This window comes from Rattus norvegicus, chromosome 6 (genome assembly GCF_036323735.1).
Source record: "Rattus norvegicus strain BN/NHsdMcwi chromosome 6, GRCr8, whole genome shotgun sequence".
NCBI lineage: Eukaryota > Metazoa > Chordata > Mammalia > Rodentia > Muridae > Rattus > Rattus norvegicus.
In genome coordinates this window covers 101,232,435-101,259,309 of record NC_086024.1, presented here as the reverse complement: position 1 = coordinate 101,259,309, position 26,875 = coordinate 101,232,435, and the positions used below count along the sequence as shown (strand labels likewise).

At 49.4% G+C, this 26,875-nt stretch overlaps 1 protein-coding gene across 4 annotated transcripts; it reads left to right on the top strand.

Moving 5' to 3' along the window:
* Positions 1-1,921: 1,921 nt before the first annotated feature.
* Positions 1,922-26,570, top strand: Rab15 (RAB15, member RAS oncogene family). Of its 4 annotated transcripts, none has more exons than XM_063261727.1 (7): positions 1,922-2,007; positions 20,301-20,361; positions 21,090-21,150; positions 21,576-21,653; positions 22,567-22,656; positions 23,815-23,880; positions 24,035-26,570. In XM_063261727.1, the coding sequence occupies exons 1-7, from the start codon at positions 1,977-1,979 to the stop codon at positions 24,191-24,193; spliced, it is 546 nt and encodes a 181-aa protein (XP_063117797.1). In that variant the 5' UTR covers positions 1,922-1,976; the 3' UTR covers positions 24,194-26,570. The 4 variants fall into 4 exon arrangements, with proteins under 4 accessions (XP_063117797.1, NP_942044.1, XP_038967946.1 ...); NM_198749.2 differs by lacking the exon at positions 1,922-2,007 and adding an exon at positions 2,227-2,725; XM_039112018.2 differs by lacking the exon at positions 1,922-2,007 and adding an exon at positions 3,397-4,887.
* Positions 26,571-26,875: the final 305 nt, after the last annotated feature.

Here is a 26,875-nt window from a genome sequence, read left to right as displayed (position 1 = left end):
CGTGCCTGTGGAGCACAGAAAAGAACTTCAGATCCTCTGGAACTGAAGCTATTGGCAGTTGTGAGCCATCCAGTGTGGATCCTGAGAACCTAATCCCAGGCCTCTGCCAGAGCAGACACCAAGTCCTCTTTTTTTTTTTTTTTTTTTTTTTTTTGTTGGAGCTGAGGACTGAACCCAGGACCTTGCGCTTGCTAGGCAAGCGCTCTACCACTGAGCTAAATCCCCAACCCAAGTCCTCTTAATCACTGAGTCAAGTCTCTTCAGCACTACCCAGATGCATTCAAACAAACAAACAGTGGAAACTACTGAATTTGAAATCAGCTCTGAGTGATGAAATAGGCTTAATTTTTAGTTTACCCCCCCCCTTAAAAAAAAAAAACAAAACTTCTTTCCTGTCTTACCTAGAAAAAGCAATTTCTTTAAAAGTAAAGCTCCCCTTTGGGTTGAGAGATCTGCCTCATCTTGCATGTCTCCCCTGCTTTCTCTGACAGAGCCGCAGTATCATCCCCAAAAGAAAGACCAGAGTATTTACAGTGGGAGAGCAGCTACAGTGGCCCAATGGGAGAGCAGCTGCAGTGGCCCAATGGGAGAGCAGCTGCAGTGGCCCAATGGAAGAGCAGCTGCAGTGGCCCAATGGGAGAGCAGCTACAGTGGCCCAATGGGAGAGCAGCTGCAGTGGCCCAATGGGAGAGCAGCTACAGGCCCTAACATCTGCACTGCCTGCAACACAAGCTTTCTGCTCTTTGCATTGATGATGGGGCTGGGGTGGGGATCACAGAAATTAGGCCTCAGTTCAGCAAAACCATCCCTAGCCATCTTCTGAGGGCTATTTTTATAGCCCAGGGAAGCAGAAACCATCAATGACGTGTTCTATAATTCAGGATTTACTAAGTCAACTACCACGTTCAACAAAGTCCTTTCTATGCACCACCTTATTTTTACAATCCTATAAGAAGATTGTTACCCTAAATACCCTTATTTTGATGAGGAAAGTGAGAGGCAAGATTTCATGTATCTCACCCAAGAGCCCCCAGCTTGCCTTTGAAGCCCAGCAAAAACCAAATGCAGAGAAACGCACATGTGAATTTTTTAAATTATCGCATTTATACATGCCTATCTGTGCATCACACGCATAACTGGCGCCTGCAGAGACTAGAAGTGGGTGTCGGAACCTCTAGAACTCGAGTTAGGCCGCTGTGTGTGTGCTATACTGAGAACTGAACCTCTGGAAGAGCAGCTCTTTTTCCCAACCTCTGAGCCGGCGGCGCTCCAGTCCCACACCTATGAATCTTAATGGCCAGACTAGGATCTGTTCCTTAAATCAAAGTAGTGATCATGTTTTGTGTTTTCCCCTCTTTAATATACATTTAGACACGTTGCTTGAAATATAGTTCAAGACAGTAGGCTTACCATTTTCCTTGATCCATTTCTCCTACTGACAAATTCATGCCTGAACACACACACACACACACACACACACACACACACACACACACACACACACACACACACTCGTTGCTTTTAAAGACCCCATAGGCTAGACTTCTCCCCTAATACCAGTTCTTAAGAGCAGGCAATTTTCTGAACCCCAGAGAGGATTGATTTTTCTCTCTGGTGCTAACACATTTGGCAGTAGTAAACTGGGTCTCTAGAGAGAACGATTCATTCTTGGGTACCATTTGTGTACAGAAATATTTCGTAATCCGAGAACCCACCCTAGCAATTTAGACCTAAAGAAAACTTTACAGGAACCTCCTCCAAGTAATTTTGCACTTGGGTTTCTTTTTTTAATGATAATTTATCTGTCTACTCTGATGAACTGAACAATGAATGGGTCAGCGGGTGTTTTCCGGGTTTAAGAGGTGGGAGGGCGTGACATAAGTCACTGTTGTGGGGAGGCCAAATGGCAATGACAGTTAATTCGGGCAAAACCCCAGAGTGTTGGTGAAGGGAAGGGCGTTCTAATCCAGACCCTGATGAAGGCCTTCCAACTAGGGGTGAGCCCAGGTGAGGACCTGCCACTCATAAGCTGGGCCAGGCTTCTGTAGGGGCAACCTAGGTAGGGCGGAGTGATTAAAATTAAGCTCAGGATGGGATTCGAGGAGAAGCGATGGGACCGGGAAGTCAAGGTTGGGGATGTGGGCTGGATGGGCGCTCATTCCAACTCCGCCTCTCAGATCCTCGGCGGAAAGATGCAGATGTATCCCTTCGCAACTCTGCCCGGGTCGGGACACCCCAGGGCTTGAAAGCAGAGCTGGGACACCGCCCCGGACAGCCACAGGGTCCCCGCCGCTCCCCTCCCCCGCTCCCGCTGCAGCGGCGGCGCAGGGGACGAGGGGAGGGCCGGCCAGGGGCGGCAGCCGCAGCTGTCCCCTCCCACCTCCCCGCCAGCGCGAGCTTCCCCGCGCCGCGCTCCCGCCGCAGCCGCGCTTCCCCGCGCCAGCGAGCCAGCGAGCGAGCGGGCGAGGCCAGCGCGGGGGCCGGGCCGCTTCCTTCTCGCCACCGCGGCGTCCTGGGGCGGGCTCCGGCCGCGATGGCAGAGGCTGAGCGGGGCTGAGCCCGCAGCCGCCTGCAGCCTTCGGGCCCCCTTGAGTCCCTGCCATGGCGAAACAGTACGATGTGCTATTTCGGCTACTGCTGATCGGGGACTCCGGGGTGGGCAAGACCTGCCTGCTATGCCGCTTCACCGACAACGAGTTCCACTCCTCGCATATCTCCACCATCGGTAAGGGGCGGTGGCCCGGGGGCGCCCTATTCTCCCCTCCCGGTGGCTGCTAATTCATCCCCAGCCCGGAAGGGATGGTGCGCCCCTCAAGGTAGAGGCAGTGGCGCGGGAGGCAGAGACAGGGAGTACATGCACCTAGGGGTGAGAGGTCCCCCGACTGGGGCCCTGAGCCTGGGTTCCCACAGGTGAGGGTTATGTGTTGCCTACAGTCATGGTCTAGAGGTGGGAGTTCTGCCTTCTGGCAGGGGAGCCTTCTGATCCAAGATGAGAAAACAGGCGGGTGTAGGCCAGAATGCCCTGAGCCGGGGCAGCGAGATTCACAGCCAGCGAAGTGATAGACCCACAGTTCCAGATGAAGGGAGGAGAATGAGATCGAAGTGAGGACCAATCACTGAGGTAACCTTAGTTTTAGGGTGAGTTGATATGGAGCCAGGAGAGGAGTGGACAGAGTCAGACACTAGTCAAAGAAACAGTTTCCAGGGCAATAGCGATGGTAAAGCCACAAGGTGGTATACCTGGAGGAGGACTGGGAAACCTCAGTGCAGGAAGGGGGATGGGGTGGGCAGCGACAGTATGAAGGAGGGTTGGGAAGATTGGAAATGTTCATGCAGAACAGGGGGCCATCAAGTAGGCAGGACCTATGTTAGACTGGGACAAAGGCCTGGTGGTACCCTGGCAAGGCCAGTGAGGGTCACTTTGAGAGTGACTCAATGGTGCCTGCTTCAGGGGCAAGGGAAAGTCCTCTCTTCCAGGAAGTCTGACTTGAGGGGATTCCACCCATATCTAACTCCAGGGTACCAGACTTGGTCAACTCTGGAATAGCCTTCTCACTGCTCCTGACAGAAAAAACCTGCTGGTTGCCTGGTCATCCAGTAGGAATCCTCTCCTAGAAGGCCCTGCTGCCTTCATGGAGGGCTCCAGCCCTCCTTGAGAGCTTCCTCTTAAGGCGTTCTTCTCCCCCCTTCACACTCCTCCGCCAACACACACTCGTTGCCAAGAGAGAAGGCGGTGAGGGTAGTTGCAGTCTGAAGAAGCAGAGCCTTGTAGTTGGGGCAGGCAATGTCAGGTAAACCTGGAGACCTGCTTTGGAACATGGCCTTGACTATGACTTAAACTTCTGAGCTGTTGAATGGGTCTAATAGTGAGACCTTCCTGAGGATCAAATTAAATGAACAAATGTTTGTAAAGTATTTGGCACATATATGATGGTGGCATGTATGTGACAGTGGCATGTATGAGGGCTGGTGGTCCCTCTCATTGAGTTCGTATAGTCTCCTTTTGTGCATCCCTCTCCTTGTATCACGTAGAACCAGAGAACAAAACTTGTCCATATTTCTCTGAAACGCTAAGGTCATCTCCTAAAAGATCCAGGAGCTAGGATTGGGTCACTGTTTGAGTCAGAACCATTGTGGAGAGAATAGAAGGGCACAGATACTGAGCCTTGCCTGAGAGAGGGCTTCCTGCCTCTCTAGAGCCCTTGGAGATGAGACAGGTGTTGGGGAAAGTCATGGGAGTGAGCAGGGAGGGGCTGAGAAGCCATATGGGATATGAGAGAGGTTCAGGCTTGGGGACAAAGGGCAACAGGCTGCTACTATGCAAGCGTATCCTGATTATCCTTGACGAGGGTCTGAGGCCAAGAGCTGTTGAGCTATCTGCAATGAGTCAAGGGGTATGGAGGAGAGGGGTGGTGGTATCTGCCTGGATTTTGCCTGAAGAACATTAGTTTGCACCTTGGAGTCATGGTACAAGTCCTAGGAGTAACCTGGACTTCTCCCTTTGAGGGTTTTACTGGTTCCCATCCCTTCGGAAGACCTCAGGTCTCCTGATTACTGTGTGAGGAGTCAGCATCCCCCAGGAGACAGACATATGCCGTCCCCCTCTTCAGTAGAAGGAATGAGGGAAGGAGTATCTGTTTCTGAAATACCAGATGACCCTGGAGAGGCTGTACTTTCCCTGAAAGAGAGCCATCCCTCACCCCACACCTCCAACCACTGACCCTCCTTGTCTTTCTGGATAGAGTGCAGGGGCTTCTCTGAAAACTCTCTGGAGCTCGCTGTGTCAGGCAGTGGGGAAGAATTGCGTGGTCCGCTTCTATATACCCACTTCGAAGCTTAAGTATGTCAGCCTAAAACCTACTCCGGAAGTTTGCTCTCTGCTGTCAGGTGGGTGGCCAGGTTCCGCTCTCCACATGGTGCACTGAGTCCTTAGGATTCCAAAGTCCACGGAAGACAAACATGTCATTCTTCACTCCAGCCCTTCAAACCTGCCCCTCTGTGGTTCTCAAGTGCTTTCTTATTTAAAGCTTACAGAGGCCCTGAGGTCCTCCTCATCTTGGCCATGTTTCCAGCATTAACTACAATTGAAGGGGAAGAGTTGGATGGTCCAGAGAGGCTTTCTCGTTCTGTGATTTGGAAAGTTTCCCAAGGAAGGGGCAGCCAGGAGACGAACCAAAAAGCCAGGGAAATGAGACTGCCAGGTCCGATTCATAATTTCTCCATTAAGGAAAGTGTGCGTGCGTGGGAAAGTCCATGTCAGACATGGATCTAGACATCTTCCCTCATTTGTTTTGTTTCACTTGTGATTGGAGAAAATGAGGCCATTCGCTAATTCCTGCCAAGGCGAGAGTTCACATTCTTGGCTCATCCTGATGTCACCTTTGGCTGCTTCTTTTAGAATTTACAGTATATTCTACGCAAGAGCCCAAGCATTCCATGAAAGAGCCAGCCAGGGAGACCGAGGCACTCATATCCTCACCATCCGTCCGTCAACCCTGAAGCTAGTACCACAGGTACTCCCTCTCCATGCACTCCATGCAACTGAGCTGCCAGGCGAGGGCTGGTGGGGAGCGGAGAACCTTAGTGCTCCTGCAGTTTCCTGATAAGACTATCTTATCTGTTAATGTAATGGAGTATTCCCAGGAAGGGTCATACCAGGCATCCTAGTGACATTAAACGCACCCTTTCCTGCCCAGAGAAGTCTCTCATCTAGTAAGACACAGGCAATAAAGAGTTATTGCCAAAAACGAGATAACATATCTGCAAGTGCTCCTTAAAGCACTCTTCAGATAGAAGGGACTGACTACAGCTGCCCCACGGCTCCCAGTAAAGGTCTTAATGGTCTCCTGTGTGCCTGAGGCAGCCAGTGAGAGGTGATGATGCTGACAGGGAAAGGGGGAGGGTGGTGTTGGAAAGGGAGAGCCGTCCCTGTGGAATCCAGCAGCAGGCGGGGAAGTGCTGCTGCCGTGTGGGTTGCCTGTGGGTGGGTTCCCGCAGTGGAAGGGAGCAGAAGGAGCTGGGAGACCATAGATAACAGAGGTGAGAAGTGAGTGGGAGTCAACGGGACTCCGGGCAGTCTGGTTGCAACCGAAGGAAGTTTTTAGGACAGAGAGCATTCCTCTGTTTGGCACTGTCTCCTAAACTATAAGTAATTTGAGGGTGAGGCAGGCCCAGTCATATGCCTCTTAGTTCTATGGGTAGAGTGCAAGGCCAGGCACCATCTCACCATCTGTGATATAGTATCATAATATTATAATCATATGATATAGTATACATAAGGCCCAATCAGCAGAGGCCATGATGGCGCTGGTTATGGCTTGAGCCTAGCAATAGGATTTTTTTTTTAGTGAGGTACAGAAGATGTTAGCCAGAGAAGGAGGTGAAGACTTTGAGGGCTGATCCAGGGTGTGCTGCTCTCCGTGTTAGGAGGAACCCCACTCAGCTCCTTTCCACTCCTCTGGGAACAAGCAGCTGCCCGAGCTGTCACCTTCGTGATTTGGTTTCAGCTCTTGACATGGGAAGTGACTCAAACCACCAGGCTGGCACTTCTGAAAAAAAATAAAGAGTATCATGTGACCAGTGCTATCTGGTCAGGCAGACAGGAGACTTCCTCTGTGGATACTTGTGACCAGGCACCTTTGTGGTGGCCAGACAGGGGTATAATACCAGCCTGAGGGGGTTTCCTGGGGGTTGGTTTCTGCCTGCCCATCCTTGGTCCTCCCTAAGTAGGCTCACCTAGTTCTCTGGGCCTTTTGTTTGAAAAGCCTCCTCCCTCAGGCTGCTCCCCTTCAGAGTGAGGAGGGCTGTGGCCTCTTTCTGGTTGGACTGGTCTGGCTGCTGCAGCTTAAGCCGTGGTTGTTTTCTCTTACCGCTTGCAGCCACCTGCCTTAAGAAGTTCAACTGGAACTGGATCTGACTGCCTAAAGCAGGCGTTTGTGTTAACTTGGGGGGTTGCGGGGGAGGTGTCAGAGGGGAGGGAGAACCAGGAGAACTCAATCTGAGCCTGGACCTAAGAGACCCAGTGTTTGGGTACTGTGACCCCAGGGTCCATGACCCCAGGTTCTGAAGGTTTCTAGACCAAGCGGGGATCTGGATACAATTACAGTAGGAGACACACAGTAAGACTTAGGGCTCAGTCGCTTTCTATGCTTCATGGCTTTGTCAGATTTTAGCGGATCTAGGGCAGCATGAGACCCACCCATCTCCCCCTACTCTGTTCCTCCAGGCTTCATAGAAAGGAAAGGAAGATAAAAGGCCCTGGGTAGAATGGGAAGAGCCCAGCCAGTGACCCGCACATTTCAGCCCTGAATCCTTCAAACACCCACTTGATCTCTGTGCTTAGTTCTCCAGTTCCAAATAAAAGACAGCGACAGAGCCCTTCTTAATGGTTGCTAGGAAGATTATAGAGGTTAATAGATCCAACACACTTGGGAGAGTCCGCCATAAAACTGTAGCTGCTGTCAGTTATTATTCTTAGCTCCTAAGAATGTTACGGAGATGAGTAAATGGTCAGTAATGTGCTATGATGTCATCCTGCCCATCACTTGAAGACTCATCATTTGGATGCTGTTTTGTGTGTGGGATGTACGTACTGGTACCCATGCAGGCCAAAGGTCAACCTTGGATGTCATTCCTCAGAGCTGCCCACCTTGGTCTTTGAGACAACACTCTCTCACCTGGGTCCGGGGCTCACTGATTCTGCTAGGCTTGTTAGCCAGGGAGCTGTCTGGCTCTGCCCTGTCAGCACTGGGATTACAGGCTCGCACTGCCTCACCTGGCCTTTTGCCTGGACGATGGAGATTCCACATGCTTGTGTGTCATGTGCTTTACCAAATGAGCTACCTCACCCTGGCCCCATCTGGGCACTGTTTATTGAGCATGAGGCTGGTATGTGTCAGGCATTAAGCTAGGGTTGGGGAATCCAGTGCTAAATGAATGGGGAGAAATCAGGAAGCTGTCAGATGTGCCATGGGTGTGGGACCAGTTTGTTTGTGGTTTGTTTTTTGTTTTTTGGGTTTTTTTTTTGTTTGTTTGTTTTAATCTCTGTTCCACGTCTCTCATCTTTGGTGCTGGCAGTGTCTTTGAAGGAAGAGTGTTAGCAAGGATGTACAACAGAGTTGGGTAGCCCAGGAGGGTGAAGGTGACTCCACCTTGGGCTGGGGCTCCTACCAAGTGTCACTGTCTCTCAGCCATCTATTTCTCCATCTTGTTCCTTCCTCCTTTGACACAGGCACAGACAGCCTCCCACCCCTTCCCCAAGGACGCCATCCCTGGAAGAGAACAGCTGAAACTTGCAGGTCTTGCTGATCTGCACGTCTGTACCACGCAGACCTGCTGGCTTTTAGACCCTGTTTCTCTCCTGCCTTCCTGCACTCGATGGTCTTTCCTCTTCTTCTTCCTCCTCTCCCTGCACTGAAATTGGAAAGGTGGTTTATAATGAGAAAGTCAATATTTGGCCATTACCCTTCTGTCCTGATCTCCAGCTTTTCTCAGAGCGGCTACTTTTGAAATCTAATACTGCGGCCTTTTCCTTTGTAAAACTGCTGTGTGCCTTAACAGGCATCCGGCTTCTTCTTGGCTCCTCTGTTTAGTTGGTGCACTCAGTCAAAGAGGGTCCAGGGCTTTTTCCATATTTAATTCTTTCTGCTGGGGAGGAAAGAGCTAATTATCCACCCTAATTTCAAAAAATATTCAGGATAACTCAGTGACTGCCATCCTCCCGCGCGCGGGCGACCCATACTTGAACTATTCCCTTTCACTTCTTCCAAACTGGCTTTGGGCAGGCTCTTCATCCCAGCAATCCCTTCAGAAGCTGCCAAAAGGAACCGCTATCCTGCAAGCCACAGAACAGAGGATGCACATCTTCCCTGCATGGCAGAGGGTTCTGCTTCCTCTGCACATCCGCCGAGGGGAGCCTGGGAGGGAGGACTGGGGATGCCTGATGAGGACCAGTACCTCGGTCTGAATGCTGCTCTTTTATTACTGGTTTGATGTCGATTTACTGAGAACTCTGGGATGGGGCACCATGATCTAGGGAGAAGGCCAGCAGTTGAAATGTGGACTGATCCCTGACTGCTCTCCCTTGATTAAAATTGTCTCTTCACTGCTCTTTTCTCCTGGCTTATACTTCATCCATTCGTCCGTCTGTCCATCCGCCCATCCATCTCCTTCCACTCACTTTCTCATTCATTTTGTCCTTGCATGTATTCAATTTCATTGGATATTATTTAGTGATCTGCCCTTCTTCCAGACAAAGGGAAGATGAAATGAATAAGATGCTGCTTTGCCGTCCATGGGCTCAAAGAGTCATTGGGCAATAGGCTTCCGAACAAACAGGGCATTACCATGTAAGGGGGCGGGTGGCACACTCTAAGGCTTTGAACTTACAGAGTTAGGAATCCCTCCTGGGCAGGTTGATCACAGAAGTGACATTTGAGTAGGATCTTGAGAGCTAAGTCAGTTCCTCATGGGACTGGGAAGGTTTCCAGGGGTCAAGGGAAGGTGCTGGAGAGAAAGCATGTGGAGGCCATTTCTCAGCTTGGACACACCAAAGCCCTTCCTGGCTGTATGTGGAAGCCCTACCCTTTCCATTACAGCTGGATTTGTTAGGGTCAGAGCCTAAGATAGTCACTCTTCTTTTGTGTGTACGTGTGTATGTGTGTGTGTACATGTGCTTGCCTGCATGTGTGAGGATCTCAACAAGATGCAACGGTCTTGCATATTTTCTCACTTTATAAGAAATATACAACATGCAAAATAATGCTAGTCTCTACTAGCTAGATGCTTGTTGACAGATGCTTGTTGCTTCCTCTGCTTGGAGCCCTGAGCCTTCAGTGCTCTCTGTTGCATGCCCTTGACACTGGGACCTCAACTTAGAGACCACCTACCTTGTTGCTCTCTTGTTCTCTCTTACCCTCTTCCCCCTTTGTCCCTTCTCTCCCCATTCCCTCCCCCCCCCACATGTACTCATGACCAGCCTCTACTCCTCTTCTCTACTCCTCTACTTTTCCACTCCTCTACTCTCTCTGCTTATCTCTGCCCCTACTACCCTCTTAACTCCCCTCCACATGCCCTGAATAAACTCTATCCTATACAAAGAAAGAAAGAAAGAAAGAAAGAAAGAAAGAAAGAAAGGAAGAAAGAAAGAGAGAGAGAGAAAGACCTTCTCTGAACATCCTACTTTTAGCATCTTCTCCCTCTATCCTGCTCTGGCTTCCTGACCTTCTCAAAATGGTGCGTTGGTTCCTTTCCTCAGTCTGTCCTCTCTGCTAAAATGAGTGCTCCCAGAGCACAGTCTATGCACGCAGCTTGTTTCAGAGTGCCTCGCTTAGTCCCTGACACACATTAAGCGTTTATGAGCGAGCGGTGTATTTGAACAAAGGAATGTGTGCTCTTCCTTAGAGGCCTTCCACCCTTCCCTAGGACAGGCAAAGGGCTGTATTGGGTTTTGGGGACTCTTAAGACAATGAGTCAGTATATCAGGCACACACACATAGGGCTGTGAGAGGCGGGGAGGAAGAACAAGGGGGGAACTGTTTGCAAGAGCGTCTAACTCTTTTGCATTTCGTAGAAGAAATCAGACATAGCAGGGAAGGAGGCAGTGACTCCTGTGATGGGCACGTGAGTGGAGTTCTCCGGGACATACAAGGATGATAGATTGGTGTTTTAGAGTAAACGTAAACGTTGCTTCTTAGCCAGTGTTCCAGGGGTGACATGGTGCTTACTCATCAGCTTAGCCAGGCTGCCGGAGTGACCTTCCTAGACCATGTCAGCAGCCAGGGAGCCATAGAGTAAGACGCTTCTTGGATGCAAGCCTTGGGACCACATATTCCTTATAGTCTCAAGAGCGTCAGTGTTGGACAGCGAGACCCCCTCTATCATCTGATAATAGCTCTTAAACTCCTAGCATCCCAAAGGCTGAATCTTTAAAAAAGGAAAAGCCTCTAATTACTTTGATGGTCTCCCACCTATTGCTAATTTTTTACTTTAAAAACATTTTTTAAAAAATGGCAGGTGAGACAGCTCAGTGGATAAGGGTCCCTGCTGCCAAGCCTGCTAGCCTGAGTTCAGTCCCTGGGACACATTATAGATGGAGAGAAATGACTTCCTTCTTTTAAAGATTTTTTTTTTATTATATATAAGTACGCTGTAGCTGTCTTCAGACACACCAAAAGAGGGCTTCAGATCTCATTACAGATGGTTGTGAGCCACCATGTGGTTGTTGAGATTTGAACTCAGAACTCTGGAAGAGCTCTTAACCACTGAACCATCTCTCTCCAGCCCAAGAGATGACTTCTTTGAGGTGCCCTCCAAAACGTACGCATACGCACACTCACACGCACACACACACTCATGTATGTGCGCCATGACAAACAGGTGTGCGTGCATACATACACAGATACACAAAATGAATATAAAAATTAAGTAATTATGATTGGGTGCTTGAGGACACACAGTGCGTGCATGTGTTTGAGCTTCAAAGAAGAACAGCTAGAGTATCAGTGCTGAGATTTCTAGACCTTCCAGTGGGTAGACATGGGAATCAGAGCCTTTGTCCCAGTATCCTGGAGGTTAGAACACACCCTGGAGTAAGTTAGAGGATCAGGATTCTGTCTAGACCAGGGTACCTTCTTATGTCTCTGCTTCCTGAGACTTCCAGAGCAAGACAGTGTGATGGTGACTAATGTGTTTGCCTTGAGGTCTGTGTGTACCTTTTCCTCAGAACAAAGACAGAATGAGGGACGGTCTGCCATTCTACAGAGGAGAAAGTCAGTCAGCATGTGGTCCAGGGAAGAGTGAGGTAAGAGTCACCAGACAGAAAACGGAAGGATGCAAGTGACAGGCGGGACACAAGGTTCTCTTCCTTTTCCTGGAAGGACTGTGTGCCTTTGTCTTGAGTCCTCTCTTGCTGTCACATGCCCCTCAGTTATGGGGGTGGCACTGTTAGTCTCCTGAGGAGATATTTGCTGAGTGGGAGGCTTGGGAGTTTTGTTTTGTTTTGTTATTTCTTGAGACAGGGTTTCTCTGTGTAGCCCTGGCTCTCCTGGGACTCATCCTATAGACAAGGCTGGCCTCGAATTCAGAGAGCCGCTTACCTCTGCCTCCTAAGTGCTGGGATTAAAGGTGTGCACCACCACTGCCCATTTGGGAAGAAGGTTTAGAGTTAGCCAGCCCCCTCTTCACAGAGTCTCTACCTAAAGCCTGTTTCCGTGTCAATAAGGGTGACCTGTTTAGAAGTGCCCTCCAGCCATAACCCATAGGAACTGCACATGCCCAGTATGTGCCAGGGTGGAGAATGAGAGCATTCATGGGACTGATGCTGGGTAACTGGAGCCAGCATGGCCCCAGAGATTGGGTGTCTGCCTTGGGTTTCAACTGTATTAAATTGTTCCTTACGTGGCGTCTCATTGCTAATGAAAAGGCTCAGGTCACGATGCTGGTCTTTTGGGCTATGGTTGATCATGGTGATAGCATTTGGCATCCAGAGACCGCCCTGTTTCCACTCAAGCATGTGGCACTCAAGTTGGCCGACCGGCAGGCTGGCACCGGGTCTTAACCCATGAGGTGCTGGCTGGAGGGAGACAGCAGCTGACACCCATAGGGACAGCTTAGGTTTGTCTACTCCAGAAGCCCTCTGGGTTCCACACTTGGTAGACTTTGCTTTTTGCTTTGCTTAGAGCTGTGCTCTCCTGCCCAGCAGGAAGCACTCTCTACCTCCTATGTTCTTTCCATTGCCTGGGCTGTGATGCTTGGTTTCCATTCTGGTTTGCCTTCTATTGCTGTGATAAAACACTCTAACCAAAAGCAATTTGGGGGAGGAAAGGGTTTGCTTGGCTTACACTTCCTGATCACAACCGATCACTGAGGGAATTCAGGGCAAGAACTCAAGCATGAACTGAAACAAAAATCATTGGAGAATGTTGCTTACTGGCTGGCTCACTGACTCATGCCCAGTTAACTTCTTATACAGTCTAGCGTCACTTGCCTAGGGATGGTGTTGCCCACAGTGGGCTGGGGCCCTCCTGTATATTGGTGATATATCTATCACCCATCAAGACAGTCTTTTCTAGACCTGGTCACAGACATGTCTATAAACAAGGTAAATCTTCAATTGAGGTTCCCTCTGCCCAGGTGGTTCTTGGTTGTGTCTAACTAAATACAAACAAACGAAACCGACCAACCAGGACAAGTGTCCATTCTCCTTCTCTACGGGAGATTGATGAGGTCTTCAGCTAGCATTTCATAAAGCCCTGTGCCAGATCTTGTTAGGGGTTTTATACGCTTTCTCATGCTCTTCACAAGAATCTTCTGACATTGGGATTGCCCTTCTCCATTGAACAGGTGGGGAATTGGAGGTCTAAAGAGATCAACCAGCACACCCATGACCAAACAGGCAACTAGTGGTAAAGGCAGAATTGGAAAGTGAATTCTGACCACCCATTGTGTTCTTTCTGTTGTATTATTTTTGTTTTAGGATTTTTTTTGTTTGTTTTTGTTGGTTTTGTTTTGTTTTGTTGAGACAGAGTTTTTTTTGTGTACCCCTGACTGTCCTGTAACTCACTCTGTAGACCAGGCTGGCCTCGAAATCACAGAGATCCACCCATTTCTGCCTCCCTGGGATTAAAGGCCTGTGCCATCACCAGTGGGCTTTCACGGTGTTCTTAATATAGCCTATGTGTGCATTTCTGAGCTCTGCCCTTGTCACCTTCAGCAGTGGGCAGGAAGAGTCCCAGACAAGTCCTGTTGCTTCTTTCCATAGCCTTCACCTTCACTGCTAAACAGGAGAGCTGGCAAGACTTTAGGATATTTTTGGAACCAAGTAAGCACCAGGTCTCATCTCTGGCCCTGTCCTTATGTCACCTCAGATGTCAATGCCCAGAGAAGAGCCTTGACCATCTCTCCAGTAACTGAGGCTGGTACTAGAACTGCACTCAGTCCTGGCAGTCTCTGGCTGGTGCTGTGAGAGACTGGTGCTCCAAGGGTAGAGGCCTCATAGCCAGAACCCAGCAGGAAGAGAAGAGGCCTGAGGTTCCCTAGCCCACAGTTACATGGAGAGGGCTGCACCGTTCACAGACACCCAGTGCCTAAGGTGTCAGTGTCTGTGAGGGGTTAGGTGGCAGAGAACATGCCTCTGTTCTTAAGTCACAGACGCATGCCTGTCCTTTGTTATGCTCTCTGGGACAAGAGCTTTATTCCTAGTACTGTGCTTACATAGCGGCAAGACTTTAAAAAAAAAAACCAAAATATGTTCTCTGGCCCTTAGGAGCTTTATTTCTAGATAGGGCTTGAAGCCAAGAGTAAGAGGCAGTAAAGAGAGGGAACATTGTTTTCAACCCTTCTTCCAAACCCATGGTTGAAGTACTGCCCATCAACGCGGAAGCCATCAGGCAGCAGTGGACAGTCACAGGCTGAGACTCCTTTGGAAGTCCTAAGACACTTTCGGGTATCACTAAGCCAAGCGTTGTGACTATGCAGATACTCAGACACTGAACTTGGAGCCTGGTCTAAACTGACTCCAGTGCCATGGTATAGCACCACAGCCCCAGCTTCAGCCGGCATTTTCTTCATGCACGCTTCTGGCATTAGCTGTTCTCCTCTCGAGCATCCTTTTGTTGGTGTCCCTCCGGATAGGACCTGGATATGCTTTCTGCTTCATCCGGAGGAGGCTAGCTGACTTCTTCTTCTTCTTCTTCTTCTTCTTCTTCTTCTTCTTCTTCTTCTTCTTCTTCTTCTTCTTCTTCTTCTTCTTCTCCTCCTCCTCCTCCTCCTCCTTCTTCTCCTTCTTCTTCTTCTTCTTCTTCTTCTTCTTCTTCTTCTTCTTCTTCTTCTTCTTCTTCATCTTCTTCTTCTTCCTCTTCTTGTTGTTCTTCTTCTTCTTGTTGTTCTTCTTCTTGTTGTTGTTCTTCTTCTTGTTGTTGTTCTTCTTCTTGTTGTTGTTCTTCTTCTTGTTCTTCTTCTTGTTCTTCTTGTTGTTCTTCTTCTTCTTGTTCTTCTTGTTCTTGTTCTTCTTCTTCTTCTTCTTCTTCTTCTTCTTCTTCTTCTTCTTCTTCTTCTTCTTCGTCTTCTTCTTTTTCTCAAAGAGATTTCTCAAGAGTTGTGTTGTCTACACTGTCCTTGATCTCCTGGGCTCAAGCAAGTTTCTTGCCTCAGCTTCATGAGTAGCTGGGACTACACGTGTGCCACTATGATGGTTTGGCGAGGGTCCGTCTGAAGTTGGCTAACCCTCCTTGCCCATGTTGGCTAGGCCACCTTGGGAATCACCACTGCGCCCACCAATGGTTCAGTCAGGAGTTACCTATCCACAAAGAGCACACTGCGCCCAAACCTAATTCCTTGAGCAGAGGGTTTGACTCTGCAGTTTTAGCCAGAAAGGGGACTGTTTTGTGGCAGGCACCATGCTGGATACAGCAGCTTGCTGGGCTTTGAGCACTGGGTTGGAAGAGCCCTGAGGATTCCTCAGCCTTAAAGGGTTGGAAGTCACTGTCTGAGTGAAGAGCATCCCTGTAGATTTTAAGAGACCGGTTTCTCCAGTTCTGACTCAGCTATAGGGTATGGGCATAAATCGGTTTCTACATGCCTCATAATAGCAATACCCACACCTTTGAGATTCACTGGGATTCTGTAGCTAAGAGGCATCTTTTTTTTTTTTTAAATAAAGATGAGTATCATTATGAGCCTTGGGTGTGGTTCTGCCTGGTGATTGGCCGGAGGCTCAGCATCAGCTTTGATGGGTCTGGACCTGAGAATTGGCATCGCAAAGCTCCCTCGGGCTGTTCCTAACCTACCAAGAATAGCAGGGTTGCAAGGATCTTGATGGTGAAATCCGTTTTGTATTAGGTCCTCCGGTTTTACAGTCCCAGCGTTTTCAGGAGCCCTAGTCAGTAGACAAAGGTGGACGCATCGGTAACTTTTGCATTGCTGCGATAGAACCCATGACCAATGCAACTTAGAGAAGCAAGGGTTTATTTAGCTTTTGTTTCCAGAGATCTAAGAGTCCATCATGGTAAGAAGCAGGCAAACAGTGGCTGGAGCAGAAGCTAAGGGCTCTCACATCTTGAACTCCAAGCAGGAAGGAGAGAGAGAGAGAGAGAGAGAGAGAGAGAGAGAGAGAGAGAGAGAGAGAGAGAGAGAGAATATGAATATGAATCATTGAAACATTGGTTTTAGTACCAGGCCTTACAACCTCAAAGCCTACACCTAACGATGTGTTTCCTCAACAAGGCCACACTTCCTAAGGCTACCCAAACAGCGCCACCCACTAGGAAGCAAGCCTTCAGCTGACATCTGAGCCTCTGAGGAACATTCTCATTTAAACCACAATAGAAACTGCAGGGAGTTCGATGTTGTAATTATACACAACAACCCTTAGGAGGCGAGTGGTACTCTATTCTACAGGCTAGAAAATGGAAGCTGGAAGAAATTATGATTTGCCTGTAGTCATGTATTAAGTACCCAACTCAAACCCAGGTCTTTCTGATCCCAGGGCTAACCTACATTACCCTACATTATATTCTCAGACTTCCTCTAACTAACTTCCTGCCATAGGCTGCACCAGTGGTTCTCAACCTGTGGACCTTGACCCTTTTGGGGGTCAAATGACCCTTTCAAAGGGGTCACCAGAAGACACAGACATTTACATTATAATTCATAACAGCAGAATTACAATTATGAAGTAGCAACAAAAACAATTTTATGGTTGAAGGTCACCACAACATGAGGAACTATATTATAGGGTCGTAGCATTAGGAAGGTTTAGAACCCCTGCTCTACACAGTCTGTTAAAATATAGTTTCTGCACCTTACTCAAATTATGACTTAGTGGATTTAGACAAATTAAGGTAGCTATATTTCTTTTTCTCTCTTTTCTTTAATTTTTATTATTTATGTTTTAAGGTAGCTGCATTAAATTTAAAAAAAGAAAAAGAAAAAAGATCTCCTGGGTAATTCTAAATTTAGCCAAGGTTTTGCAAAGCACACTCTGAAAGAGACTACCCACGCTGCCTGCCTTGACAGTTCAGGTGCAAAGCTTTGAACCACGTGGCTGGCAAACTTAAGATGTGTGGGACTCTCCCTGGGAGCTTCTTGAAACAGACTGCTGGCCTCACATCTCTGGGGTTCCGAGTCTCCAAGGCTGAAGTAGGATCCAGACACATGCCTTTCTAAGTCCAAGATGATGCTATAAGGCTGTGAGTCTGGGAATACACTTTGAAAACTATAGTCCCGAGAGCTCACTGAGGAACAATCCTCGGACCTGGAAGCGAGATATAACTCCTCCGGCTTCAGCTCACACCTCCTGAGTCCAAATCTGTATGCATCTTAATTCTGCCTTAGAGAGGCAAGGCGTGAACAAACCCTGGGGTGGAGGTAGAGAGAGGATTTCTCTCTTTCCTAGGAGAGACAAAAGCAGCAAGGAGGAGGAGCTCTGTGTTAGGACAAGCAGCAGGGAGGACTGCTGATAGACAGATTCCAGGAGGAGAGAGGACTTTTCTGTGAAGAAGGGAGAGAGGTGGTGGGCCCCGGAGGAGGTGCTGTGGAAAGTCACTCTGTTGATGGTTGACCTGAGGAGAGGGCGCACAGGGGCTGAAGAACGGTTGCATGAAGATGTGACAGGTCAACACATTTGAAGAATTAGCTTGCTGAGCAGCCAACCGTCTGAAGTGGGAAGTCTGAGTCTACAGAGGACTCTGTCAGGCTAGTGTTTGATTCTATCTTGCAATAGAAAACAAAAAACAAACAAACAAACAAAAACCCAACAGCCACGCAGGGTAGAGCAAGGTCCCGGGTCAGCACGTGGTACTGCATGGATAGAACGGAAAGTCAGGGGAGGGGGTGGACACAGAATAGGAGAACATGGAGACCCTTGGGCTAGCACATCTTCTACATTTAGAGAAAAAAGTGGGGGAAATCCTTCAGAAGTACAGACCATTCCTTCCTTCATACATTAATATATCGGAAGCCAAGAGGAAGGCCTTTATTTCTCAGACATGTTAAACAAACTTGGAGTGGTGAGGTTGCAGTACAGCCTGTAAGAGTGGAGGTTCTGAGATCCCCAAATTGCCCAGTCTTGACTCCCATCCATGCAGGTCCAAAGTAAGGGAGAGGGCTGGAGAGATGGCTCAGTGGTTAGGAGCACTGACTGTTCTTCCCGAGGTCCTGAGTTCAATTCCCAGCAACCGCCTGTAATGGGATCTGATGCCCTCTTCTGGTGTGTCTGAAGACAGCGATAGTGTACTCACATACATAAAATAAAATAAATCTTAAAAAAAAAAAAAAGTGAGGGAGGATGGATCAGGCTCCAGCTCTGCTTATCCCTTCTGCCCCTCTAACAGCATCTTCTCTCCCTCCTCCTCTCACAAGGAAGGTCTCCTTGGATTGGCAGCTCCCCCTCTCAGCACAGCCCTTCCTTCTCAAGGACATGCAGGGAACCAGGAAAGGGAACAGTGTCGACTTCTCTTTTGGCTTACGGATTTTTGTCCCTGTGACAAAATGCCAGACAAAAGTGATGTAAGGAAGGTGGAGTTTACCTTGGCCCACAGTTCGAGGGTCATGGCAGATGCTTGGGGGAGCTGTTGCGTTGCATCTGCAGTCAGGAAGCAGGAGGGACTCAATGTTCCTGCCCTGCTTGCCTTCCCACTTTTATTCAGCTTAGGACCCCCAGATCTTGAAATGGCATCACCCACATTTAGGTTGACTCTTCCCACCTTAGTTGCTACAATCTGGAGACTCCCTCTCAGATGGTCCAGAAGGCTTGTGACTCTAGATTCCTGATGAGTCGGTGATATTAACCACTTCCGTGTGGAGTCAACATGCTAACCCTTGACTCTCCCCTCACACGTCCTCCAACCCAAGAAGCAGTACAGGGGGAGCGTGCACTCCAGTGTCAAGCAAGCCTGTGTTTGAAACTCTAATCCACACTGTGCCAACCTCAGGCAGGCTATTTGCATCTGGGCCTTTGCCTCCTTCCTACTCTCCCCTGTAAGGGAAGGGACCGTGTGTCTCTGCTGCCCTGTCCCCCTTGAGACTGAGACCTGTGCAGGGTACAATGGAAAATCTCACAGATGTTCAGTAGAGGCAATAAAAGTGTCTATTCCGTCTCTCCTGTGAGTACTTTGAGCAAGAAATGCTCCTGACCAGTGAGCATGAGCTAGGTTTATTATATGGGAAATCCCCTGCTCCTTCCTGGACGAAGGTACCATTCTTTGAAGCAAGAACTTCCTGATTCTGGATTACCTCCTGTGTCAGGTTCTGAGGAGAAGGCAATTCTTTGTAACTATTTGTCCAAGGAGGGAGGGAGGAAGTAGGCTGCAGCCTCCCACCAGGGCCAGGTGCCCCTCTCCTTTCATCCTCTTCCTCTTCATCATCCTTTCTCTTTACACAGGGAAGAATGCCATTTGGAAAAGTACAGCCGGATAGATATGAATCAGCTCGGGCGGGCAGCAAGTGATTCATGCCTGACCGGCTTGATTTAGTTTGGGCCTTCCATTCTGAAGCTTCTCCCTTCTAATTAAACGATGATTGCTCTTGGTGGTGGGAGGGAAGGGGCTGACTTTAATGTCTATATTGGTGGAAACCTGGGACAGGAGAGATAAGAGAACGTGCTTTCCTGTTTAGCAAAGCCCAGATGTGGAGGGAGAATGGTGGTGGGGTTGGGAATGCTAGCCTCCTTGGAACCTTGTAGATTTCCTCAAATGTTTCTGCTCTGGGTCCTCTGATCAGGTGGGACTGGCAGTTTAGCTCTTCAAGGCCCGGGACTGAGGAACCAGAGAACTCTGGGTTTCCTGTTTCTTCCTGTTTTTCCCATCAGTTAATGGTCTTTGAGCACCTGCTGCGTGTCAGGCACTGCACTAGGTCAGCGACAGCTACAGCGGAGTGCGCAGGCCAGCGCTGTGTCTCTCAGGGTCCTCTTAGCAACCTAAACATAATTTGTAATGTTCCCACTTTTTCTTCTTTTCTGGGTAGCTCTGGCTGTCCTGGAGCTCACTCTGTAGATCAGGCCGGCCACGAATTCAAAAATCTGCCTGCCTCTGCCTCCCCAGTGCTGGGATTAAAAGCATGTGCCACCACCACCTGGCTGTTCCCACTTTTTATTGCCAAGGAAATGGCAGCTTGGTTAAATGGACACCCATCCAAAGCTCCAAATGACTCCCTAGGATGAGTTTAGAGGTAAAATGTTAGTGAAGGCACTTGCTTCCAGCCACCTCTTTGTCATGTTAGACCAAAGCGAAATCCCTCCCACGAGTGTTGAGTGTCGCAGCCTTCTTTGAAGGAGCCCTTCTTCCTGACTTGCTTGCTTTCTCCAGGTGTTGACTTTAAGATGAAAACCATCGAAGTAGACGGCATCAAAGTGAGGATACAGATTTGGTGAGTTGAGCTGTAGGAGGAGACAGGTAAAGGAGGGAGGGCTCTGAGCTGTCTCTGAGTACCCCTACCATTTGTAAAATCTCTGAGCTTCATCTGAGATAACTGGATACATGTAGGAAGAGTGAGGTCAGAAACCCCCACCCCTGTTCAGTGAACCTTAACTCCAACAAACCACTGGAGTGATGAGAGCTCACTAAAGGGAAGGAAATCGGGGAGTTGGTAAAATAGTGCGGGGTTATCTCAGAATTAGGCTTTACTCTGGAGCTGTACTACTGCAGTAAGACAGGAAGGCTGAAAGCAGCACTCTCTGGTTCAGCTTGGGACTGTTTTTTCAGATTGCCTCTGTACTAACTACATGGTGCAGTTTCCACTGTTGACCACCAGGGGCTGCTGTGTGTCTCTGGCCTAAAGGTCTTGGAAGCCCTTACTACAGTATGGCTCTACCTCCCAATTCTAGAATGCCATGGGAAACTGCCTTCAGAGATATCCTGGGCACTGGGTGTGTGACAGATCCTTCCTTCTGCTCAATCATGACCAACACGGGCCTTGCTCATGCTGATGCCAAGGACCAGGCCTCTCACTGCAGACTAGGGTGTGTTTGGATACTCTTGGGGATTAGAGCATTACTAAGTTTTCACCCTGAAATTCCACACATTTCCTCCTAGGGTACAGGGACTCATCTTCTATCCCCATGGCCTCTTATCTGAGGGACTGGCTTTTTCTTGCAGGGACACAGCAGGGCAGGAGAGGTACCAGACTATCACAAAACAGTACTACCGGCGAGCCCAGGTGAGCCACCATTTCAGGGTTAGACCTGGGAGACTGCCACTCACACTTCCAGCACTGAGTGTTCGAGATACCTGTGTTACTGAACCCTGATGTGGTGTCCTCGGATTGCCTGCTAGGGGACCCGACTCTCTCACTTGTCATTTGTCCTTTAGCTATTCACAGAGCACTTATTGTACCTTCGTCATTCACACACACAACTTCTGCCCCACTACCTCTACCTCATGCCAGAGAGCCTGGTCAAACCGTGCAGGGCCTTCCTATCTGAGGGAAAAGCAAGCATGTCTAGATGCTGAGGCCTCCTCACTGTAGGCAGGGGGAAGGGGAAAGTGGGCTGGACATACAAGGACCACCAGCCTGTACATGACTGCACATCTTCTGTGTGTGTTTCCCATCTCCGTCTCTCTTTTTTTCCCTCTCTTTCTCAGGGAATATTTTTAGTCTACGACATTAGCAGCGAGCGCTCTTATCAGCACATCATGAAGTGGGTCAGTGACGTGGATGAGGTAGGAGATACCGCCTCACTGATGGGATGGGGGAGGGGTGCTTAGGGAAAAGCAAAACAAGGGCCATGGGACAAAAACAAGCTCTAAGTGTCGGTCAAACAATCTTGTGTTTTCCAACCTGACATAGAGACCTTTGGGTAAGTTGGGCAGAAAAAGCCAACACTTCCATACCCTTATGTGTTATACCCTACAAGGCTTCTATAGCAATGTCTTTCCTGGAGATGCATTAGTCCCAGGACTCCTCATGGGCAGCTTCCTTCCTAAAACCTCAGGGGCAGACTGGGCTTCTAGACCTGCTGAACATGGTGGAGCCTTGGCAAAGGCATATCAACTCCTTGGGTCCCCGGTCTCTCATCTGTCAAGTAAAGGCTAAATGAAACCCAATGTAGTTCAGACACCATTTTTTCAGCCCAAAGAGACATCTGTTGTGGTGTCTTCTACCCTAAGATGTCCCTGAGACACTCTTCGGGCGTCAGCCATGGCATTGTAGTCCCCATGACACTCCAATCCTGGGCTCACAATGGAAGCTGAGCACTCAGCTGGTACCGACCCCTTTATATGCTGGTTTTCCTTAGTCTTGAATACCTGTGACAAAAATATATAAATTAGACACAGGTTTGGTTTTTCTTTTAAAGCAACAACAACAGCAGCAAGATTGCAATGTGCTATAATAAAAGTTACTTATGAATTGTTTATTTCTGGAATTTTGCATTTAATATTTTTAGATCAAGGCTGGTGGTAATTGAAATTGTGGGAAACCAAACTGCAGATAAAGGAGAGGGCTCCAGTACTCTGGGAGCCTATTCTGCCTCTAGGGTTCTTGGACGTGGTGGTTTGGAGGCCGGTGGAGATGGCATAGGGATCTGGAAATGAAGAAGCACACTCGCTTAGGCTCACCTCTGTTTGCCCCTAGTACGCCCCAGAAGGCGTCCAGAAGATCCTCATCGGGAATAAGGCTGACGAAGAACAGAAACGGCAGGTGGGGAGAGAGCAAGGGCAGCAGGTAGGTGAAGTCCCACCCTTCAGGGCTTCTTGCAGGACCTGTCCAGAGAGCAGGGACCTTAACACTGGGGAGTCTACATTCTTGAGAGAGAGCTTGCTTTCTGACCCTCAGGGATCCACATAGGGGACAAATAAGACCTCTTAGGCAAGGTCCCAGACCCCCTAAACAGGATGGCACGGTGCTCCGAAGACCCCCTCTGTGACGGCAATGAGGAAGGAGTTGCTGGCATTTTTAACAGCATCTGTGTACAACTGACCTTTTGCAGTCAGGGAACCACCTCCCACTGCATCCCTCCCACACCCTGACTCCACATGCCTGGAAAGTGTGGGAATGAAGGGTCCCCAGGTAGCCAAGCCAAGGGGCAGAGAGGGTCCAAGCACACACACACACACACACACACACACACACACACACACACACACACCGGGAGACCATACTCCCACACAACAGAAAGGTTACTATTCTGAGACAAGAGTCATCCTCTCAACCCTGAGCACCTCAGGAGTTTTCCTCTTCCTCTGCAGTCAATAGCATTCCATTAGTCCTTAAAATAAAATTGATTTGGGGGGGCATAAAAAATAACACAATGTCATTAACATGTGAAAAATAGAGACATGTCCTATGAGAGTAACAGTTCTTATTGAGCGCTATACTCGTGGCACTGCGGTAAGTGTTCTTAGTCGTGTGACCCAATGGGATCATTCTACAACCCTGATGTAGACACCGCCACTCTCCTTTAACAGAGGGTGATGCTGGGCCTTGGAGAGAATTCACAGTAACTTGTTCCAGCTTTTACAGCTCTTGAGTGACAGCATGGCACCTAGACTGGGTCTGTTACACTCAAAGCCCATTTTTCTCATTTATACTCCTCATGTTGTCTTTGTGACCTGATATAGTGGTGTGTGTGTGTGTGTGTGTGTGTGTGTGTGTGTGTGTGTGTGTGTGTAGATTTGGATGAAATGGATGTATTGGTGGGATATCTTGTCCCATTCTCTGCCAGCCTATGTCCTAAAAAGCCCACAGTTTCTAAGAAGTAAGACATTCGGTCGTTTTCTCAATGCACCCTGGCCGGGCCGTGCAATGGCAGAGGCACACACCAGGTGGCATGGGCCTCCCCTCCCTCACTGACTCTCTCTCAGAAATGCCCTTGTCTTGCAGCTGGCTAAGGAGTATGGCATGGACTTTTACGAAACAAGTGCCTGCACCAACCTTAACATTAAAGAGGTGAGAACAGTGGGGACTTCTCTGTCTCTGGTGGGATGGTGAGAAGCAGCAGCAGACAGGAGCCAAGATAAGGTGGGAAATGCCTCCATGTTGGCAGTAGAAGGATAAGCAGAGATGGATACGCTGGCCTAACTTGTGTTCCTTGCCTTCCCAGTCCTTCACTCGTCTGACCGAGCTGGTGCTGCAGGCTCACAGGAAAGAGCTGGATGGTCTCCGAACATGTGCCAGCAATGAGCTCGCACTGGCCGAGCTGGAGGAAGACGAAGGCAAAACTGAAGGCCCAGCAAACTCTTCAAAGACCTGCTGGTGCTGAGGGTCCTGTGTGGAATCCTCCCTCCCCCAGTCCCCTTCCCTCAGGAGGCCCGTGGAGGCAGGGAGTCTGGGCTTTGTCCATCACTGTCCTTTCATTTGAAGATCCTGTTGAAAACCAGTAGCTGCTACTCCCCTGCCTGGCCCTGTGAGCAGCTTTGCTGTGGTCTCCGAGCAACCTCTGTCCCCAGCCCTGCTATCCTGGAGTGGTAACCTTTCAACCTGTTTCCCAGCCGCAGGCCTGCTGTGACCCCAGAATGTGCTTCGACCATCTCACCACCCCAGGCTCCTGGGACAACGGTCAAGGCTGGAGTCAAAGCCACTTAAAGACTCCTTTAGTGCATCTCGTGGGCTCTCTGCTTTTTCTCTTCTTTCTTCTCTTTCTCCAGTCCCTTCCTTCCCATGTATTTTGCGTCCACGTCATCCACGTCTCTCCTCCCTAGCCTGTGTGTCCTGCTAATGCAGTTCCTTTCTTCTTTCCTTCCTGATTCTGCCTAAGGGAATGGACCCAGGCTCTGCCCCAGGGAGGATGGCTCACCCTGCTCTGGGCTGGGCTGAAGGCTAAGGGTGCTTCTTCCTCCTCCCCTCCCTGCTGCCCCTTTTTGTGCCATGGGCTGCCTCCCCAATGGCCTGGGAGGTAGAACATTGAGGTAGGAAGGAAACACTATGAGGTGGTCCTCAAGCCTGGACTGGCCTCTTCTGCCTTTGCCTTCTGCTGGAGTTTTGGCCTTGCCTGGCTGCCTACGTGCCTCTGTGAGGACCTGAGTCCAGAGGCAGGCACAGCAGAGAAGAAGATGACAAGATGGGGTGGCGGGGATTAAGTCACTCTGTTCTCTACCTCCCATGCAGCGAGTGCACAGCCTTTTCACCCGGGTTCGTGGATTTAAAGATGGGATCAAGGCCTGAGGACGCCAGAGGGCAAGGGGATCCCCAGGGTCAGACACTGTGTAGTCAGCTGTGAGCTTGAGTTAGAGGCCAGAGCGGATGCGAAGAGCTGGCTCCTAGATGGCAGGGTTAGGACAAGAGTAGAGGGGGCTTCACAGAACAGTGAGTGCTGTGGTGACAGCAGGGCGGTCCCCTGTGAGGACATTTACCCAGACTCCCTGGCAGAGGTCACAAGTGATATAGTCAATCACTCCTCGTTCACTGAACCCAGCCTTCGGAAGTTAAGGTTTTCCCCCAGAGTCCGTGGACAACAGGCCTTAAACATGGCAAGAGAAGGGCGGGTATGGGTAGAATACTTGGTGCTGTTCTGCCTTCCAGGACTCCCTCCCCCTTGTTCCCTTATTTCTAAGTCTAAGGCTGAAGCTTTGCCAACTGCTGAGTGGCTACTCAGGGAGGGAAGGACACCTCCTCCAGAGTTCTATGCTCAGGAAGTTTCTTTAACCCTGTGGCCCAAGAGTAGCTTGAAGGAGGCCCCTCAGAAAAAAAAAAGAAAACGAAAGCAAAAAACCAACCCTGGTAGGGTTTGTCCTTACATTCCCAAGGTGGGAGGAGCTCAGGTAAGAGAATAGTCCCAAGATGCACTTCAAGGCTGGGTCTGGAGCCAAACCAAAGGAGGAGCTGGGCTCTGATGAGCATTCACTGACTGACCAGGGATTTTTTCAAATCCAGGGCACAGCGGTGATGACAGAGAGCCTCACACCTTTTTAGTCCTCTAAAAAGGAGATGGGGATGAAAGCAATGGGAATTCCTTCCTGACTTAGCAAGCCAGGAAGCATTCAGCGGGAGAGAACAGCTCTGGATGTCTGGTGGAGGGAAAAGGAGACCGGGAATAGTAGGCCATTGTTCACTAAAGAGAGACAGGGTGTTGGCTGGAAGCCTGGACCATGACTGGCTGAGGTGGCTTCCCTGGGGACTGACTCTTAGGTAGTAGCAGGTCCTAGGTAGACTCACACAACAGTGAGCAGAGCTGCCTTCAGCCAGGGACCCGAGGAGAGCTTCTACAGGGCACTGGCCCTAACCTGTGGCAAGTGTCACTCTCTTCTTGTCCCAGCCCCTCAAGCAGGGACTTGATTTTTACTACCCTGGGGATTCTGGGAGGGACTCTGTACCATGGTCACGGCTCTGAGGTACAGCGACAGGGGACTGGGATATGAAGAACATCTGTGCTCTCTCTCTTCTGGAGCTCGCCTCACCCTAACTGCCAGTCTGGGAAGTGGCGTGGGCTGTGTCACTGGCCTTGACTGTTCAGCAGGCTTTCCCGCCTGTCTGCCTGTCACCCGAGATCAGCTCCCCCTGGTACATCACCCGAGTCCCACAATCTCCCCGTGATGGGTGAACTTTGTGTACCGTGTCTTGAGTTCATTATATGAATTGTGAGCAGGGTTCATCTATTTTAAACACAAATGTTTACAAAATAAAGAATCTTTCAAACCATAGGTGTGCGGGCCTGTTTGAATCTCTGTGAGGGAGAAGGTGTTATCGGACATGGGAGACAGAGTGAAACGGTAGAAGAGCCCCCAGAATTCTAAAGCCACAGCAGAATGGCAGTGGACCTGGTGAGCTTCATCTGTCTTCCCTAGTAACATCTGCAGAAGAGCCCAGAGCAACGCCCCCACCTACCCACTGCACGAGTGTGAACTCACAGGAGCAGGGGTAGGACTAGGAGGAGGCTGAACATCATGGGGATCTTTAAAGCCAAATTGGTGACCATCTGATGAAGCTAGATCAGGAAAGTCCTTCC

Bases quoted from the DNA above. Each gene is read 5' to 3' on its own strand.
- Rab15 (NM_198749.2), top strand. From the start codon at position 2,602: ATGGCGAAACAGTACGATGTGCTATTTCGGCTACTGCTGATCGGGGAC. The intron at 20,362-21,089 runs GTGAGTTGAGCT...TTTTTCTTGCAG, and splicing joins AAAGTGAGGATACAGATTTG to GGACACAGCAGGGCAGGAGA. The intron at 22,657-23,814 runs GTAGGTGAAGTC...CTTGTCTTGCAG, and splicing joins GGAGAGAGCAAGGGCAGCAG to CTGGCTAAGGAGTATGGCAT.